The sequence below is a fragment of the Tachyglossus aculeatus genome, chromosome 2 (assembly GCF_015852505.1).
Source record: "Tachyglossus aculeatus isolate mTacAcu1 chromosome 2, mTacAcu1.pri, whole genome shotgun sequence".
Lineage (NCBI taxonomy): Eukaryota > Metazoa > Chordata > Mammalia > Monotremata > Tachyglossidae > Tachyglossus > Tachyglossus aculeatus.
This window is the reverse complement of record NC_052067.1, coordinates 86,244,814-86,263,596: the sequence shown is the minus strand read 5'-3', so window position 1 is coordinate 86,263,596 and position 18,783 is coordinate 86,244,814. Positions and strand designations below refer to the sequence as shown.

The 18,783-nt window shown below is 45.1% G+C and overlaps 1 protein-coding gene across 1 annotated transcript in view; it reads left to right on the top strand.

Moving 5' to 3' along the window:
• The window catches only part of ENPP3 (ectonucleotide pyrophosphatase/phosphodiesterase 3), a 131,048-nt gene that overhangs the window by 18,413 nt on the left and 93,852 nt on the right, over window positions 1–18,783 (top strand). The window contains exon 3 of the mRNA XM_038769368.1: window positions 17,512–17,587. Coding sequence (XP_038625296.1) covers window positions 17,512–17,587 — 76 coding nt within the window. The remainder of the gene's footprint in view (window positions 1–17,511; window positions 17,588–18,783) is intronic.

Sequence of the window (18,783 nt, the reverse complement as noted above, 5' to 3'; positions counted from 1 at the left end):
CAAAAAGGAGAGGAATCTGGGGGAAGGGGGGTTTAATCAGGGAGGGCCAATGATAAAGGGATGTGACCTTAATAGTTGCCTGTGATTTAAATTTTACTTACCAGAAACAGAGAATCAAGAAGTATTGGTACTGAGCATCTTACTTTGTGCTGTCTGCAGTAGTAGGTGCCTGGTATGTACAGAATAACAAGGTGTCACCTATCCTGGAGGCTTGCTACCTACATGTTTACTACATTCATGCTCTCCTGCTGTTCCTTAGTTGTTCTCAAATTCTTACCAAGCCCCAGCCTGGGATCCCCTCCACAGTCTGCTGCTGCTTCTCCCGCAGTCAGGCATCTGAGAAAAATCTAAACATTGGGAAAACTTCTGCCACTTTACATTCACTCTACCCTGCTGTAATTTGGTTCACTCACTTGTTAGGCAATAATAATAATAATTATGGTATTTGTTAAGTGCTTACTATGTACAAAGCACTGTTCTAAGCGCTGGGGGAGGATGCAAGGTGAGCAGGTTGTCCCACGTGGGGCCTCACAGGCTTGATCCCCATTTTACAGATGAGGGAACTGAGGCCCAGAGAAGTGAGGTGACTTGCCCAAAGCCAAACAGCTGACAAGTGGAGGAGCTGGGATTAGAACCCACGACCTCTGACTCCCAAACCTGTGCTCTTTTCACTGAGTAACCCTGCTTCTCAATGTTTCTACCCCTCTCTCATCAAATCCCATGTCTGTAACCCCACCTGCCTATTCCAAACTTTTAACTCCCTCCTGAAGTCCCCAGTGCCCACACAACATCCAAGCGGTTTCAACAGCTAGTTTGTTGGTGAAATCAATCAATCGAAGGTATATATGGAGCACTTACTGCCTGCAGAGCATTGATTAAGCTCTTGGAGAAGTACAGTACAACAGAGTTAATAGGTGTGATCCTGTGATCCCTGCCCACAAGGAGTTTACAGTCTAAAAGGGGAGACAGGCATTAAAATAGATTAAAAAAATAGTTGAGGAATAGATTCCCATGGAGGGAAAAACCCAAAACACTTCCTCTAATCTTCCTCTTCACCTTCTCACCACTCTACTTCCCCTTACTCCTCTTTCTCCTTTTTCTCACTTGTTTCTCAAGAGGAGGTCTCCTATCTGTTCTCTAACTCTACCCCTTTTACCTGTACCTCTTGATCAATCCCCCAAATCTCTAAAAGAATATAAATTCACCCTCCTTTTTTCCCTTTCTGCTCTCTTCAATGTCACAGTCTTGGATGTCTCTTTCCCCTCTGCCTTCAAACACCCTCAGTTCCCCATCTCAAAAAAATGATCTTCTTTGGACCCCACAGTCTCTATAATAATAATAATAATAGTAATAATAATAATAATAATTTGGGTATTTGTTAAGCGCTTACGATGTGCCAGACTCTGTACTAAGTGCTGAAGTGGAGACTTTCCCATCTCTGACTTTCCCATCTCTGTTGACGGCACTACCATCCTTCCCGTCTCACAAGCCCGCAACCTTGGTGTCATCCTCGACTCCGCTCTCTCATTCACCCCTCACATCCAAGCCGTCACCAAAGCCTGCCGGTCTCAGCTCCGCAACATTGCCAAGATCCGCCCTTTCCTCTCCATTCAAACTGCTACCCTGCTCATTCAAGCTCTCATCCTATCCCGTCTGGACTACTGCACCAGCCTTCTCTCTGATCTCCCATCCTCGTGTCTCTCTCCACTTCAATCCATACTTCATGCTGCTGCCCGGATTATCTTTGTCCAGAAACGCTCTGGGCATATTACTCCCCGCCTCAAAAACCTCCAATGGCTACCAATCAATCTGTGCATCAGGCAGAAACTCCTCACCCTGGGCTTCAAGGCTGTCCATCACCTCGCCCCCTCGTACCTCACCTCCCTTCTCTCCTTCTACAGCCCAGTCCACACCCTCCGCTCCTCCGCCGCTAATCTCCTCACCGTACCTCGCTCTCACCTGTCCCGCCATCAACCCCCGGCCCACGTCATCCCCCGGGCCTGGAATGCCCTCCTTCTGCCCCTCTGCCAAGCTAGCTCTCTTCCTCCCTTCAAGGCCCTGCTGAGAGCTCACCTCCTCCAGGAGGCCTTCCCAGACTGAGCCCCTTCCTTCCTCTCCCCCTCTTCCCCCTCTCCATCCCCCCGTCTTACCTCCTTCCCTTCCCCACAGCACCTGTATATATGTATATATGTTTGTACATATTTATTACTCTATTTATTTATTTATTTTACTTGTACATATCTATCCTATTTATTTTATTTTGTTAGTATGTTTGGTTTTGTTCTCTGTCTCCCCCTTTTAGACTGTGAGCCCACTGTTGGGTAGGGACTGTCTCTATATGTTGCCAATTTGTACTTCCCAAGCGCTTAGTACAGTGCTCTGCACATAGTAAGCGCTCAATAAATACGACTGATGATGATGATACAAGCAAATTGGGTCAGACACAGTCCCTGCTCCACGTGGGGCTCACAGTCTCAATCCACATTTTCCAGATGAGGTAACTGAAACACAGAGAAGTAGAGTGGCTTACCCGAGGTCACACAGCAGACAAGTGGTGGAGTTGGGATTAGAACCCATGACCTTCTGACTCCCATACCGATGCTATATATGCTACTCCATGCTGCTTCTCAAGCTCTAGCCTCTAGCTATTACCCCATCTCCCTTCCCCCCATTTCCAGTTCAAACTCCTTGAAATGAATATATATCCACTGCCTTTACTTCCTCTATACCAACTCCATTGACTCTTTGTAGTCTATTCATTAGTCTATTCATTTCACCGAATCGATACTCTTCCACAATCACCAGTATCTCATAACAAAGTCCAACAGATTCCCTTTGACCTTTCAGCCACCTCTCCCACTGTGGACACCCCTTCTCAGGATGCAGGGAGCATACTGTGCTGAGAAGCAGCGTGGCTCAGTGGAAAGAGCATGGGCTTTGGAGTCAGAGGTCGTGGGTTCGAATCCCGGCTCCACCACAAGTCTGCTGTGTGACCTTGGGCAAGTCACTTAACTTCTCTGAGCCTCAGTTCCATCATCTGTAAAAACGGGGATTAAGACTGTGAGCCCCACGTGGGACAACTTGATCACACTGTATCCCCCCAGCACTTAGAACAGTGCTTTGCACTAGTAAGCGCTTAACAAATGCCATCATTCTGTCTCCCCCTTCTAGACTGTGAGCCCACTGTCTCTATATGTTGCCAGCTTGTACCTCCCAAGCGCTTAGTACAGTGCTCTGCACACAGTAAACGCTCAATAAATACGATTGATTGATTGATTGATTCTCTCCCAAGTGCCTAGTTCAGCATTTGGCACACAGTAAGTTCTCAATAAATACCACCATTTGATTGATTGAATGCTATCAGAGAACTGCTTTGCCAACACAAAGAGAAATTGGTCTTCTTGGTATTCCTCCATCATCTCCGACCAATCCCTTTCTGTCTCTTTTACCGGCTTCACAACCACCTAGAGGTGGGTGACTCCCAAATCTACCTCTCCAGTTGTTCTGCCCAATTAATTTATGTCTTGATCCATACCCATTCATTGCACTTGTCCATATTTGTATATTCAACTATTTATGTGCATTCAACCATTTATTTTGATACCCCTTTTGTAAATATTTCATATGTCTGTCTATCCTATTAGAATATAAGCTTCTTGTGAGCAGAAATAGGTCCTGTGCTTCTGTTTTACTTAACAGTCACCTTGAACAGTGACGTTCACTCAATAAATAGTTCTACTACTACCAGTACAGCTATGGGTGGCATAGAGCCAGGCAGGAGCTGCAGGAGGTGGTAGCTGAGGAATCAGCTGAGGTTCAGGTGGCGAGCCAGATCTTGCCCACTATTGGATTAGATAAATCTGGATAAAAAAATCATCTTCATATTATCTTGAGAAACATATCTTTTAGGTCAGCTTCTGGCAAAGTCATAAAGAACCATAAATTATCATGGTTCTGGATTTCGTGTATCAAATAAGGAGGAGAAGCAGCTGAGGTTCAGGTGGCGAGCCAGAACTTGCCCACTATTGGATTAGATAAATCTGGATAAAAAAATCATATTATCTTGAGAAACATATCTTTTAGGTCAGCTTCTGGCAAAGTCATAAAGAACCATAAATTATCATGGTTCTGGATTTCGTGTATCAAATAAGGAGGAGAAGCAGCATGGCTCAGTGGAAAGAGCACGGGCTTTGGAGTCAGAGGTCATGGGTTCAAATCTCGGCTCCGCCAACTGTCAGCTGTGTGACTTTGGGCAAGTCAATTAACTTCTCTGTGTCTCAGTTACCTCATCTGTAAAATGGGGATTAAGACTGTGAGCCCCCCGTGGGACAACCTGATCACCTTGTAACCTCCCCAGTGCTTAGAACAGTGCTTTGCACATAGTATGCGCTTAACAAATACCATCATTTAATAAATTGACTTCCTATAAATGTATAATCATTAGCAGATTGCTTTGTAGCATAATAAAAATGGTTCTCAGGGTAAACTATTGGGTCCCAATTAGTTACTCACAATTCTACCTCTCATATATGCTTGGGAGGGGTGCCAAGTCTCTTCTTTCACTTCTCATATCTGGGATCAGGCTGTAAGCTTCTCAGTCAGGAACTTGTGTTTTCTTATTTTGCTCTACTTTCCCAAGCTCTTAGCATAGTGCTCTGCTCAAAATGGATACTCAGTAAATGTTATTCCAACAGTGGTATTTATTGAGCACTTACTAATAATTGTGGTATTTAAGCACTTTTATGTTCCAAGCACTGTAATAAGCACACTTAATAATAATAAAGTGGTGTTTGTAAAGTGCTATATGTCAAGCACTGTGCCGAGAGCTGTTGTTGATATAAGATAATCAGGTCCCATGAGGGGCTCACAATCTTAGTAGGAGGTAGAACAGGGATTGAAACCTCCATCTGCAGTTGAGGGAATTGAAGCTCAGATAATAGTAATAACAATTATTATTATTTTTATGATATTTGTTAAGTGCTTACTCTGTGCCAAGCGCTGTTCTAAGTGCTGGGGTAGATACAAGGTAATCAGGTTGTCTCACATGGGGCTCACAGTCTTCATCGCCATTTTACAGATGAGTTAACTGAGGTATAGAGAAGTGAAGTGGCTTGACTCTGACTCCCAATCCCATGCTCTTTCCACTAGGACAAAACTTCTCTGTGTACACACTGGCTGTGTGAAGAACACTGTACTAAGTGCTCAGGAGAGTACAGTGCACTAGAGTGGGTAGCCATGATACCTGTCCACAAGGAGCTTACGGTCTAGAGGGGAGCTTGATTGATTTATTGATTTGCGCAGCAAAGCAAGTTCAGAATCCAACCCAAGCTGTGGGTAAACAGGGCAACAACCCATGGTGCCATTTCCTTTGCATATGTCACTTATCCAGGACACTGTGCGTAGCAGATGGAACAGTCCTGATAAAATCTCCAGCTTCTGACTGAGGGTTTAAATCTACCCTTGTGCCTCTTTCATCCACTTCCCAGCTCCACCAATCCCAGAGGTCCTGATCTGACCTGGCTTTCACTCAGGCATTCATTCAGTCAATCATATTTATTCAATCAGTCAATCAATCAATCGTATTTATTGAGCGCTTACTGTGTGCAGAGCACTGTACTAAGCACTTGGGAAGTACAAGTTGGCGACATATAGAGACAGTCCCTACCCAACAGTGGGCTCACAGTCTAAAAGGGGGAGACAGAGAACAAAACCAAACATACTAACAAATTAAATAAATAGAAAAGATATGTACAAGTAAAATAAATAAATAAATAGAGTAATAAATATGTACAAACATATATACATATATACAGGTGCTGTGGGGAAGGGAAGGAGGTAAGATGGGGGGATGGAGAGGGGGGCCAGGGGGAGAGGAAGGAAGGGGCTCAGTCTGGGAAGGCCTCCTGGAGGAGGTGAGCTCTCAGTAGGGCCTTGAAGGGAGGAAGAGAGCTAGCTTGGCGGATGGGCAGAGGGAGGGCATTCCAGGCCCGGGGGATGACGTGGGCCGGGGGTCGACGGCGGAACGGGCGAGAACGAGGCACGGTGAGGAGATTAGCGGCAGAGGAGCGGAGGGTGCGGGCTGGGCTGGAGAAGGAGAGAAGGGATATCAATCATATCAATCATATTTATTGAGCACTTGCTGTGTACTAAGCACTTAGGAGAGTACAATACAACATTGAACAGACACATTCCCTGCTTAATATGAGCTCACAGTCTAGAGGGGAAACAGATGTTCATATAAAATAGATATTGTTATATGAAACTATGTAATTAATATAATATTCATTATATATAATACAATTATATGAAATATAAAGTGGCTGAGACCATTCCATCGATTCAGCCCCAGCAGCATCACCCTCCTCCCCTTGGGCCCCTACCCCAAGGGCTGGACCTGCTGGCTGGAGGTTCAGGCCCCTTCATCCTCCCACCCGATGGGGTGACAATAATAATAATAACGGTGGTATTTGTTAAATGCTTACTATTCTCTAGGCACTGTACTAAGCACTGGGGTAGATACAAGCTAATTGGGTTGGACACAGTCCCTGTCCCACATGGGACTCACAGTCTTTATCCCCGTTTACAGACGAGGGAACTGAGGGCCAGAGAAGCGAAGTGTCTTGCTCAAGGTCACATAGCGGATGAATGGCAGAGCCAGAATTAGAACCCAAGTTCTTCGGACTCCCCAGGCCCTGACTCTAGCCACTAGGCAATGCTGCGTCTCCTAGTAAGTGATAACTTTGTGTTCAACCTGTCAAGAACTTTGATACTCACCCCAGTCCCACAGTACTTATGTAAACCTTCACATACTCTACTATTTCTCCTATCCATAATAATAATAATAATAATAATAATTGTAGTGGCATTTGTTAAGTGCTTTACTATGTACCAGGCACTGTACTAAGCACTGGGGTGGCACAAGCAAATCAGATTGGACACACTTCCTGTCCCATGTGTGGCTCACAGTCCCGATCCCCATTTTGCAGATGAAGTAACTGAGGCACAGAGAAGTGAAGTGACTTACCCAAGGTCACACAGCAGACAACTGGCGAAGCCGGGATTAGAACCCATGACCTTCTGACTCCCAAGCCCATGCTCTATCCATTACACCAGGCTGCTTCTCTATTCTTTTCTATTCTATTTTGATCTATTTTAATGTCTATCTCCCCCTGTAGACTGTAAGGTCGTTGTGGGCAGGGATCCAAGCTCTTAGTACAGTGCTCTGCACACAGTAAGCGCTCAAAAAAATACGATTGAATGAAAATCCCAGCTACCCAGTCTGTTGTACTGTACTCTCCAAAGAGTTCAGTTCAGTGCTTTTGCACATAGTAGATGTTCAATAAACAGCATTCATTGATTGATTGATGGATGGATGGATGGGTGGATTCCTCAAACAGGGAAGTTTACCTGTGGCTGCATGTGTGACTGAAAAACCAAGGTGGGATCCACAGTCCTGTCTCAACTGTGCCCACACAGAAACTCAATCAGTCCATCATTCAATCAATCAGTCAATCAATCAATCAATTGTATTTATTGAGCGCTTACTGTGTGCAGAGCACTGTACTAAGTGCTTGGGAAGTACAAGTCGGCAACACATAGAGACAGTCCCTACCCAACAGCGGGCTATCAGCTGTTTCTAGTTGTCCTGTCATATTTGAGGTTTGTAGCATCTGATGCTGTTTTTGCTTTTGCCGCCTCATTCATTCATTCATTCATTCATTCAATCGTATTTATTGAGCACTTACTGTGTGCAGAGCACTGTACTAAGCCCTTGGGAAGTACAAGTTGGTAACATATAGAGACGGTCCCTACCCAACAGTGGGCTCGCAGTCTAGGAAGGGGAGACAGACAACAAAACAAAACATATTAACAAAATAAAATAAATAGAATAAATATGTACAAATAAAATAAATAAATAGAGTAATAAATACATACAAACATATGTACATATATACAGGTGCTGTGGGGAGGGGAAGGAGGTAAGGGGGGAGGATGGAGGAGGATCCTCTTGATCCTTAGAAAACTTCCCAGTGCCCAATGCTTAGAACAGTGCTTTGCACATAGTAAGCGCTTAACAAATGGCATCATTATTATTCAGCTCAAAAATAAATGCTCCTTCTGGCTTTATAGTGTGCCGGGCCGGTCTACCAGCAGTAGTGGAATCCTAGTTTTCAGTTGGGAAGCAGAACTGTCCCAGACTTTCTTTTCCTGGATCCTTAAAAAGTATCTTCCATTTCCTTGCTTTCACTTTCCCAGTTTCACCTCACAAGCCAACACCTGTTTGAGTGTGTTGCTGTCCTTCATCCTTTTCATGTGTCCCACCCAGAGCAGCTGTGTTGAAGTGAGCGTAGAAAGCTGACTTTGTTCTAGTGTATCATTGTTTGTAGTAGTAGCAGTAATAGTATATAAAACTTAAGGGCTGGGAAAAAGTATTCAGGTGGGAATTAGTCACAGACTCTGACCCTTCAGGAAGGTTCCTAATCTATGCATACGTGTGGAGAAGGACTGGAGTTGAACGCATCAGGAACAACGGGGCTCAGTGGAAGGAGCACGGGCTTTGGAGTCAGAGGTCATGGGTTCAAATCCAGGCTCCACCAACTGTCAGCTGTGTGACTTTGGGCAAGTCACTTGGAGAAGCAGCATGGCTCAGTGGAAAGGGCACGGCTTTGGAGTCACAGGTCATGGGTTCAAATCTCAGCTCTGCCAACTGTCAGCTGTGTGACTTCGGGCAAGTCACTTCACTTCTCTGGGCCTTGGTTACCTCATCTGTAAAATGGGGATTAAGACTGTGAGCCCCTCGTGGGACAAATTGATCATCTTGTAACCTCCCCAGCGCTTAGAACAGTGCTTTGCACATAGTAAGCGCTTAACAAATACCATTATTATTATTATTATTATTACTTAACTTCTCTGTGCCTCAGTTACCTCATCTGTAAAATGGGGATTAAAACTGTGAGCCCACCATGAGGCAATCTGATCACCTTGTAATCTCCCCAGTGCTTAGAACAGTGCTTTGCACATAGTAAGCACTTAACAAATACCATTATTATTATTATTATTATTAAAACATTAAAATGCATAAAGGACAAATACATCATTTGCAAAGTAAAAAGCAAAGCCAATAGGAAACTAAGAGAGCGTAATTTCTCCTCATGGTTCAGAGTCCACAGAAATGCTACAGGAGCCACACTTCCTTTCCTTCCTTTCCTTCCTTTCCTTCCTTTCCTTCCTTCCTTTCTTTCTTTCTTTCTTTCTTTCTTTCTTTCTTTCTTTCTTTCTTTCTTTCTTTCTTTCCTTCTTTCTTTCCTTCTTTCCTTCTTTCTTTCTTTCTTTCCTTCTTTCTTTCTTCTTTCCTCTCAGTCGTACTTATTGAGCCCTTGGGTTAAATGAGGACTCATACTGCAGGTGTTGTTTTCATCCCCACTGGGGTGGCATACTGGTGTGGTGTGGGGGGAAGGCAGTTTACTTAGCTTGGGTGAGGGGAATTGAGAGTGCTCAGAAAATGAGGCTGCAAATGTCAAATATTTCGTTTGGCTCCAAAGGTGAAAAGGTGCTGCGAAGAGACAACAGCAGTTATTACACCTGGCCCAGGATGCCCAGAGAATGCCAGGGGCAAGAGGAGTTCCTCAGCCATGGTGATGGGGGCCCATGCATTCAGGGCATACATTGTGCTGAGCTGCAATGGGAGAAATCCTGTCTTTTGATCCAGTCTTGCCATGTGATGTTGAATGTGGCCAAGAAATGATGCTGATGGGACTGCTCAAGGAGTCAAACCTGATGTTTGTGTGGATTCTTGGTCCTAAAGCCATAGAATATGTTGGGAGCACTCCAGAGCCGGTAGAATAATCCCTTCAGCATGGTTTGATGCTACTTGGAGAAGTTTAGTGTTGGTAAAGTCTGAGATGTATCTACACACTGTCTCTTCCAGTTTATTGAATTAAATGTTTTAAGAAAACTGATCCTCGGGGAATGAAATAGATCCAGAAGGGACCCCTAAGGGCTTGTTTTGCTCAATTTCTATCAGAAGATTAACACTTAAATGATTTTCTTTCCAGGATCTAGTTTGGAACCAACTTCTCTGTAATCTATTTAACAGTCTTCTCCTTCCAGAAAGGATTTCTTTATTTTTAACTCACATCCTTCCTTCTGCAACATGAGCCTATTAAACCTACTTCTTTCATCATGAGGTATAAAGAACAATTGCTCAGTAGGTGTCACATACTTGTACAAGTTGTTTAAATTTTCCTGACAATGACCAAATATAAAGAGCAGGAAATGAGCAGATTTCAAGCAATGAATAATGTACCTGAATTTGCCAATTCAACTGCCTATCTCTCAATCATGATAAGCTCTAGAATTTAACCTGAGTCTTTGTTAAGGAAATAGAAAACCTGTTCCTTCTTTCATTGAATGGAGAAGGTACAAAAGGGAAAGAAAGAGCAACCCCTCAAGGCAGGAAGTACTGTCTCTCAAGCAGAGGCATATTTGCGCATATTATAATAATAATAATAATGATGGCATTTATTAAGTGCTTACTATGCGCAAAGCACTGTTCTAAGCACTGGGGAAGTTATAAGGTGATCAGGTTGCTCATAGTCTTAATCCCCATTTTACTGGTGAGGGAACTGAGGCACAGAGAAGTTAAGTGACTTGCCCAAAGTCACACAGCTGACAACTGGTGGAACCAGGATTTGAACCCATGACCTCTGACTCCAAAGCCCGGGCTCTTTCCATTGAGCCATGCTGCTTCAGACACAGTATTATCTGTACTCTCTCCTTGTTAGACTATGAAATCCTTGTGAGGCAGGGACTGTGTGAGATCTCATCAAGTTATATGCACCCCAGTGCTCTGAAAAGATACATAGTATGCATTTAAAAATACCATGGTTAATTTAATTAGAGTTTATCTGAAATTTTGAGGCTTTGATAGGTTCTGAAGCTTTCCCCTTTTGTGCCTGCTGTTCACACTTCAGTGGTAAAGGGGTAATTTTGGTTATGAACACTCAACATTTACTCTCAAGAGAGATAAGGATTTTGACTTGGAAAGAAGGGGTAGGGGTGCTAAGGAATATAGGTTCTATTCCTCTCAACCAAATAATAACGCTTCAATTTCTTCACCTACCTTTTAGGTTTTTATTGAATTTTGTTCCTTGTTTGGTTTCTCACCTAGCATCAGACCTTGCAAAATTTGGAGATCAGGGGATGAAATTCTGGTGAACTTGAGTCACTCTCCCATTTTTCTCTTTCACTCTCCTCCCTTTTCTCTCACCCTCTTTTCAGTTTTTCTCCAACCTACCTACCCCTCTCTTCTCTAATCTCTGGTGAGCCCTGGACTGTGCTCTATCCAGCCTCCTCAAACACTCCTTGCCCTCCAAAGTCCAAGGCCCTTTCCTCCTCTGCCCTCCACTCTCTCAAGCTTTCTTGGGGTTACTCACCGTCTCCTACTTCAATAAGGTCTCTTACTTGGCCACCTCAGCCTTTCTTCCCCAAAATGAGCTGAAGTGTGGCCTAGTGGAGAGGCCATGGGCCCGGGAGTCAAGAAGAACCTGGATTCTAATTCTGGCTCTTCCACTTGTCTGCTGTGTCACCTTGGGCAAGTCACTTAACTTCTCTGTGCCTCAGTTTCTTCAACTGTAAAATGGGGATTCAATCAATCAATCAATCATATTTATTGAGCACTTACTGTGTGCAGAGCACTGTACTAAGTGCTTGGGAAGTACAAGTTGGCAACATATACAGGGAAGTAGCATGACATAGTGGACAGGCCTGAGCATCAGATGGACATGGATTCTAATCGCGGATCTGCCATTTGTCTTCTGGGTGACCTTGGGCAAGTCACTTCACTTCTCTGGGCCTCAGTTACCGCCTCTATAAAATGGGGATTAAGACTGTGAGCCCCATGTGGGGCAGGGACCGTGTCCAACCTGATTAGCTTGTATCTACCCCAGTGCTTTGAACAGTGCTTGACACCTAGTAAGTGCTTAGCTAATACCATCATTATTTGTATTATTATTACTTAGATCATGAGCCCCATTTGGGACAGGGACTGTATCTGACCTACTTAGCTTGTACCTACCACAGATCTTAGAACAGTGACCCATAATAAGTGCTTAAAAAATTCCATTTAAAACCCAAAAATCTCTCCTTTCCCTCAGCAGGTCACTTCTTTCCTTGGTCCCTTTGACTACCCCTCTATCCTACTTCATCTGTCCCCCCTCCTAGCTATTCAAAAACAGTGAAGACAGGCATGTTCCTGAGGAAATGCCTGGTAGGGCTAATTCTTAGCCACCCGTCTTGGCCTAAAAGACACTAGTCTTACCCAACAGGAAGCAGTCATCCTAGGGCTTAACATCCTCTTGTGTTTTAGAGGATAAGTCTTTGCAGTTACATCCTCTCACAGACATAAACAGGTCATCTCCTTTTATCTTGCCAGAGGCCATGGCAATGGGGATTGCTCCCCTGGGCTCTCCTGTCATTACCAGCCATACTGCTGCTAGGCTGATGGTCAGGGAGACTGTGATTGAAATGGTGACTCTGACAGCCAAATAGTAGTTGTAGTATAATAGTAAACAGCATTTTAAAAAAGTGCTTTCTATTTGCGGAACTTAGCACTGCACTTAGCTAAGCTCTGGGAGAGAATACAGAGATGGGAATGAGACATGGTCTCTGTCCCTTGGGGGGCTTGCAATCTAAGAGGCAGCATGGTCTAGTGGATAGAGCACAGGCCTGGGAGTGAGAAGGCCATGGGTTCTAATACTGCTTCCATGACTTGTCTGCTGTGTGATGTTGGGCAAGCCACTTCTCTTCTCTGTGCCGCAGTTACCTCATCTGTAAAATGGGGATTGAGACTGTGAGCCCCACGTAGATCGGGGACTGTGTCCGACATGATTTACTTGTAACCCTTCCAGCTCTTAATACTGAAGGGGCAGGAAGTAGGGGGAAACGAGGGCTTAGTCAGGGAAGGCCCCCTGGAGAAGTTGTGATTTTAGTAAGGCTTTAGAAGTAGAATGTCCAAGTAGTTTCTTCAGGCACTGTCTTTGTCAGCTGTCCCTTTGAGGTGGGACAAAGAGATAAAGGGAGAGAATGAGAGAAAAGAGTTGGGAGACTAACAGAGCTCATTTTAAAAAAGTCAAACTGAATTGAGAGTCCCTGCCTATTTATCTTTTCCAGTGTTCCTGGGATGTTTCTATTAAGCTTTCTATCTCCGCTCTCTGGACCCCACTCATCTTTCGGAGCGCCTCACACCCCACCTCGCCGCCCTCTCCTCTCTACCCAGTCTTGATGATCAGATTACTGCTCTCAACTCTACCCTTTCTACTCAGCTAGACTCGCTCGCTCCCCTTTCCCTTCGCCGCTCTCGCACCACTAACCCACAGCCCTGGATCACTGCCACTGTCCGCCTCCTTCGCTCTTATGCTCGAGCTGCCGAACGCTGTTGGCGAAAGTCTAAACACCATGCCAACCTCGTTCACTTCAAGTTTATCCTTTCCTGCCCTCTCTTCTGCCAGACAAAACCATTTCTCCTCCCTTACTGACACCCATGCCCATCACCCCCGCCAGCTCTTCTGTACATTCAACTCCCTTCTCAGGCCCCCGGTTCCTCCCCCTCCTCCTTCCCTCACCCCCAACGATCTGGCCTCCTACTTCATTAACAAAATTAAATCCATCAGGTCCGACCTCCCCAAAGTCTCTTCCCCCCTTTCTCCAACCCCCCGGCTCTCAACACTCTCTGCTACTCTCCCATCCTTCCCAGCGGTATCCTCAGAGGAACTCTCCTCCCTCCTCTCAAGTGCTGCTCTGGCCACCTGTGCTTCTGACCCCATTCCCTCTCATCTTATGAAATCTCTCGCTCCGTCCCTTCTCCCCTCCTTAACTTCCATCTTCAACTGCTCACTCTCCACTGGTTCCTTCCCCTCTGCCTTCAAACATGCCCGTGTCTCTCCCATCCTAAAAAAACCCTCTCTTGACCCCACCTCACCTTCTAGTTATCGTCCCATATCCCTCCTACCATTCCTTTCCAAACTCCTTGAACGAGTTGTCTACACGCGCTGCCTAGAATTCCTCAACAACAACTCTCTCCTCGACCCCCTCCAGTCTGGCTTCCGTCCCCTTCATTCCACGGAAACTGCGCTCTCAAAGGTCACCAATGACCTCCTGCTTGCCAAATCCAACGGCTCATACTCTGTCCTAATCCTCCTCGACTTCTCAGCTGCCTTTGACACTGTGGACCACCCCCTTCTCCTCAACACGTTATCTGACCTTGGCTTCACAGACTCTGTCCTCTCCTGTTTCTCCTCTTATCTCTCCGGTCGTTCTTTCTCAGTCTCTTTTGCAGGCTCCTCCTCCCCCTCCCATCCTCTTACTGTGGGGGTTCCCCAAGGTTCAGTGCTTGGTCCCCTTCTGTTCTCAATCTACACTCACTCCCTTGGTGACCTCATTCGCTCCCACGGCTTCAACTATCATCTCTACGCTGATGACACCCAGATCTACATCTCTGCCCCTGCTCTCTCCCCCTCCCTCCAGGCTCGCATCTCCTCCTGCCTTCAGGACATCTCCATCTGGATGTCCGCTCGCCACCTAAAGCTCAACATGTCGAAGACTGAGCTCCTTGTCTTCCCTCCAAAACCTTGTCCTCTCCCTGACTTTCCCATCTCTGTTGACGGCACTACCATCCTTCCCGTCTCACAAGCCCGCAACCTTGGTGTCATCCTCGACTCCGCTCTCTCATTCACCCCTCACATCCAAGCCGTCACCAAAACCTGCCGGTCTCAGCTCTGCAACATTGCCAAGATCCGCCCTTTCCTCTCCATCCAAACCGCTACTCTGCTCATTCAAGCTCTCATCCTATCCCGTCTGGACTACTGCACCAGCCTTCTCTCTGATCTCCCATCCTCGTGTCTCTCTCCACTTCAATCCATACTTCATGCTGCTGCCCGGATTATCTTTGTCCAGAAACGCTCTGGACATATTACTCCCCTCCTCAAAAACCTCCAATGGCTACCGATCAATCTGCGCATCAGGCAGAAACTCCTCACCCTGGGCTTCAAGGCTGTCCATCACCTCGCCCCCTCCTACCTCACCTCCCTTCTCTCCTTCTACTGCCCAGCCCGCACCCTCCGCTCCTCCACCGCTAATCTCCTCACTGTACCTCACTCTCGCCTGTCACGCCATCGACCCCCGGCCCACGTCCTCCCCCGGGCCCGGAATGCCCTCTCTCTGCCCATCCGCCAAGCTAGCTCTCTTCCTCCCTTCAAGGCCCTGCTGAGAGGTCACCTCCTCCAGGAGGCCTTCCCAGACTGAGCCCCTTCTTTCCTCTCCCCCTCGTCCCCCTCTCCATCCCCCCGTCTTACCTCCTTCCCTTCCCCACAGCACCTGTATATATGTATATATGGTTGTACATATTTATTACTCTATTTATTTATTTATTTATTTATTTATTTTACTTGTACATTTCTATCCTATTTATTTTATTTTGTTGGTATGTTTGGTTCTGTTCTCTGTCTCCCCCTTTTAGACTGTGAGCCCACTGTTGGGTAGGGACTGTCTCTATGTGATGCCAATTTGTACTTCCCAAGCGCTTAGTACAGTGCTCTGCACATAGTAAGCGCTCAATAAATACGATTGATTGATTGATTAAGCTTTATTATTTCATTCACATATCAGTGGTAGAATATCTGGTCTGCTGGCCATATTAATTTCTTGATCTGGGCTCCCAGCTCTGTTCCAATTCATAGAAACTTTTTTTCAGTAAACGCTTGGGATGAGGCACAGAATACACCGCTACACCATTTTCAAATTTGCAATGAAGTTAATAAATGTTCAATCTTGACACCACTTATTCTTATTATATAAAACTCACAATAGTCCAAGACATATGGTCACATACTATGTGCTCTATTGGCTCACTACCTGGGGGGAGTAGTAATTTTATTTAGTAAATGCCCACGGCACAGGTCACTTGAGAACTACAGAATAAAGAACTGACATGGAGCATACTACACACTAAAGGGGAGACAGACATGCAAATATTTCCAAGAGTAGTCACAGTACTGAGAACTACAGAATAAAGAACTGACACGGAGGATACTGCGCACTAAAGGGGAGACAGACATGCAAATATTTCCGAGAGTAGTCACAGTACATAATTCACTTGTCTGCTGTGTGACCTTGGGCAAGTCACTTCACTTCTCTGTGCCTCAGTTACCTCATCTGTAAAATGGGGATTAAGACTGTGAGCATCACTGGGGACATGGATTGTGTCCGACCTGATTACTTTTTATCTACCCCAGGCCTAGAACAGTGCCTTGCATGTAGCAAGCACTTAACAAATAGCATAAAAAAATTAGATCCATAATTGAATAGACATATACATGCAAGAGTGCTGAGGATGGACAAAATTAAGTTCACAAGTTTTAGAGTTAGAAGATGGGTTTATATAACATAGGATGTTGGAAAGTTCATGTGGGAAGACTTATTGGAAGAGAAGATAATGGAGGAGGACTTTGAATGAGGGGAGGGCTAGGGCCTCTCTGGAAGGGAGGGAGTTTCAAGTATCTTAGACCACATTTTCTGCTGTTGTTGAGCAAGCTTCTTTCATTAGATGATTGCAATACTGTTGAGTGCATCACTCTGCCCTGAATTGCCACATCAAACCTTCAAAGTCTTGCTTTGGAACATACCCTGTTTTGATTGTCTCTATCTGTTGCTGAATTATATTTTCCAAGCAGTACAGTGCTGTGCTCACCGTAAGCACTCAGTAAGTATGATTGAATGAATGAATGTTTTTCATTCAAGCACCCAGTCTTTCTTAGCCTCGGGGTGCCATCGGGTTCCACAATTTAGAAGTGAATGTGGCATTTATCAAGTTGCTTCCTAACCTTACTGCAAAGACTTTGTGTTTTTGCAACTTTATAGTATTTCATATAGGGAAATAACAATGGGGTCAAGGGTGTAAATGCATTGTCTAGTGATGGTAATAATACTAATAATACAGGAATTTGCTTCAAACTGTCAGTTATACCATACCTTCAAACCATATATTCTCAAACCCATAATTCCTACCGAATTAATGGCTCCTATAATGCAGTTTTCCCCTCACATTTCCCCTACCTCATAAGAGAAATCTGTGTATTTAAAATGCTTACATAATTTGTTATTCTTTCAGGTGACTGCCTAATTGTTGCAGATTTTCTTAAATTACCTCGTCTTTTGCTAATTTGTTTTTCAAAATTGTCCGCATCTTCATGTTTTTCACCTGCACTCTAGATTCTCCTGAGGACCAGGCAGAAGTGCAGTGGAACTAGAAACTAAGGAATAGAAGCAACAAGCTGACTGGAATCCCACCATCCAGGGTGGGCTACCCGGGGACAGAGCTGAGCAGGCAGGGCTGAACTAGGACCAAACCGGCACCCTCAGGGTCTTGGTTTTGGGGTTTTTTTCATGGTATTTATTATGCGTTTCTATGGAGATATTTTTCATCTTTTTTGATGGTCTCATTTTGTTCTCTGACAGGTCCTTGCTGTTTTGCTGGTGGTCGTATCACTTGGGTTAGGCCTAGGACTGGGACTTCGACGTCAAGAACAACCAGGTTCAAGTACAGTATTTTTTTTTTTTTGGCATTTTTTGAGGAGAAAAAGTTTCCATAATGCTTCTACAGCCTTTGTTTTTCTCTCTGCTCAAGTAAGAGCAGGGATCTGAAACAATACACTGGCAGTTATAGCCTCTGGCAGTGAGGTTCAACAGGTTGGTGCAGTTGAGCCTGGGAGGGGTACAAAGAGGAAAACTCAGTTACTTCCCTTTAAGAGGCTGAAGTTGGACTGAAGATGCCAGAATCCTATGCCACCAATTTCTACTTGGGGAAAATGCCCAGTTCTAGGACTATGGGAATCTCTGTCCACAGTCAGGTGGGCCTCTGCTTTGGGGACTGGCGTGTAGACATGGCTGGGATGTTGTGAACTGATTAAGGTAAGCTTCCTTTAGGAGGTGAGATTTAAGGAGATTTTAGAAGATGGAGAGAGCTGGGGTTAGGCAGATTTTCGAGGCAGGTGGGGAGAGTTCTGGGCCCCGGAAACAGCGTGTGTTAGAGTTGAAGGCTGGAGAGTTTATTCATTCATTTAATCATATTTACTGAGCCCTAACTGTGTGCAGAGCACTGTACTAAGCACTTGGAAAGTACAATTCGGCAACAGAGACAATCCCTACCCAACAACAGACTCACAGTCTAGAATGGGGAGACAGACAACAAAACAAGTCGACAGGCATCAGTAGCATCAATAGATATATAGAATTATAGATGTATACACATCCCTAATAAAATAAATAGAATAATAAGTATGTACAAATAATAATAATAATAATAATAATAATGCCATTTGTTAAGCGCTTACTATGTGCAAAGCACTGTTCTAAGCTCTGGGGAGGATACAAGGGGATCAGGTTGTCCCACCTGGGGCTCATGGTTTTAATCCCCATTTTACAGATGAGGTAACTGAGGTACAGAGAAGTTAAGTGACTTGCTCAAAGTCACAGAGCTGACAATTGGCGGAGCTGGGATTTGAACCCATGACCTCTGACTCCCAAGCCCGTGCTCTTTCCACTGAGCCATGCTGCTTCTCTATACAGAAATATACACGTGTTGTGGAACAGCGAAGGGGGTAGAACAGAGGGAGGGAGCAGGGGCGATGGGGAGGGGAGGAGGAGCAGAGGAAAAGGGGGGCTCAGTTTTGGAAGGCCTCCTGGAAGAGGTGAGCTCCCAGTAGGGCTTTGAAGAGGGGAAGAGAGCTA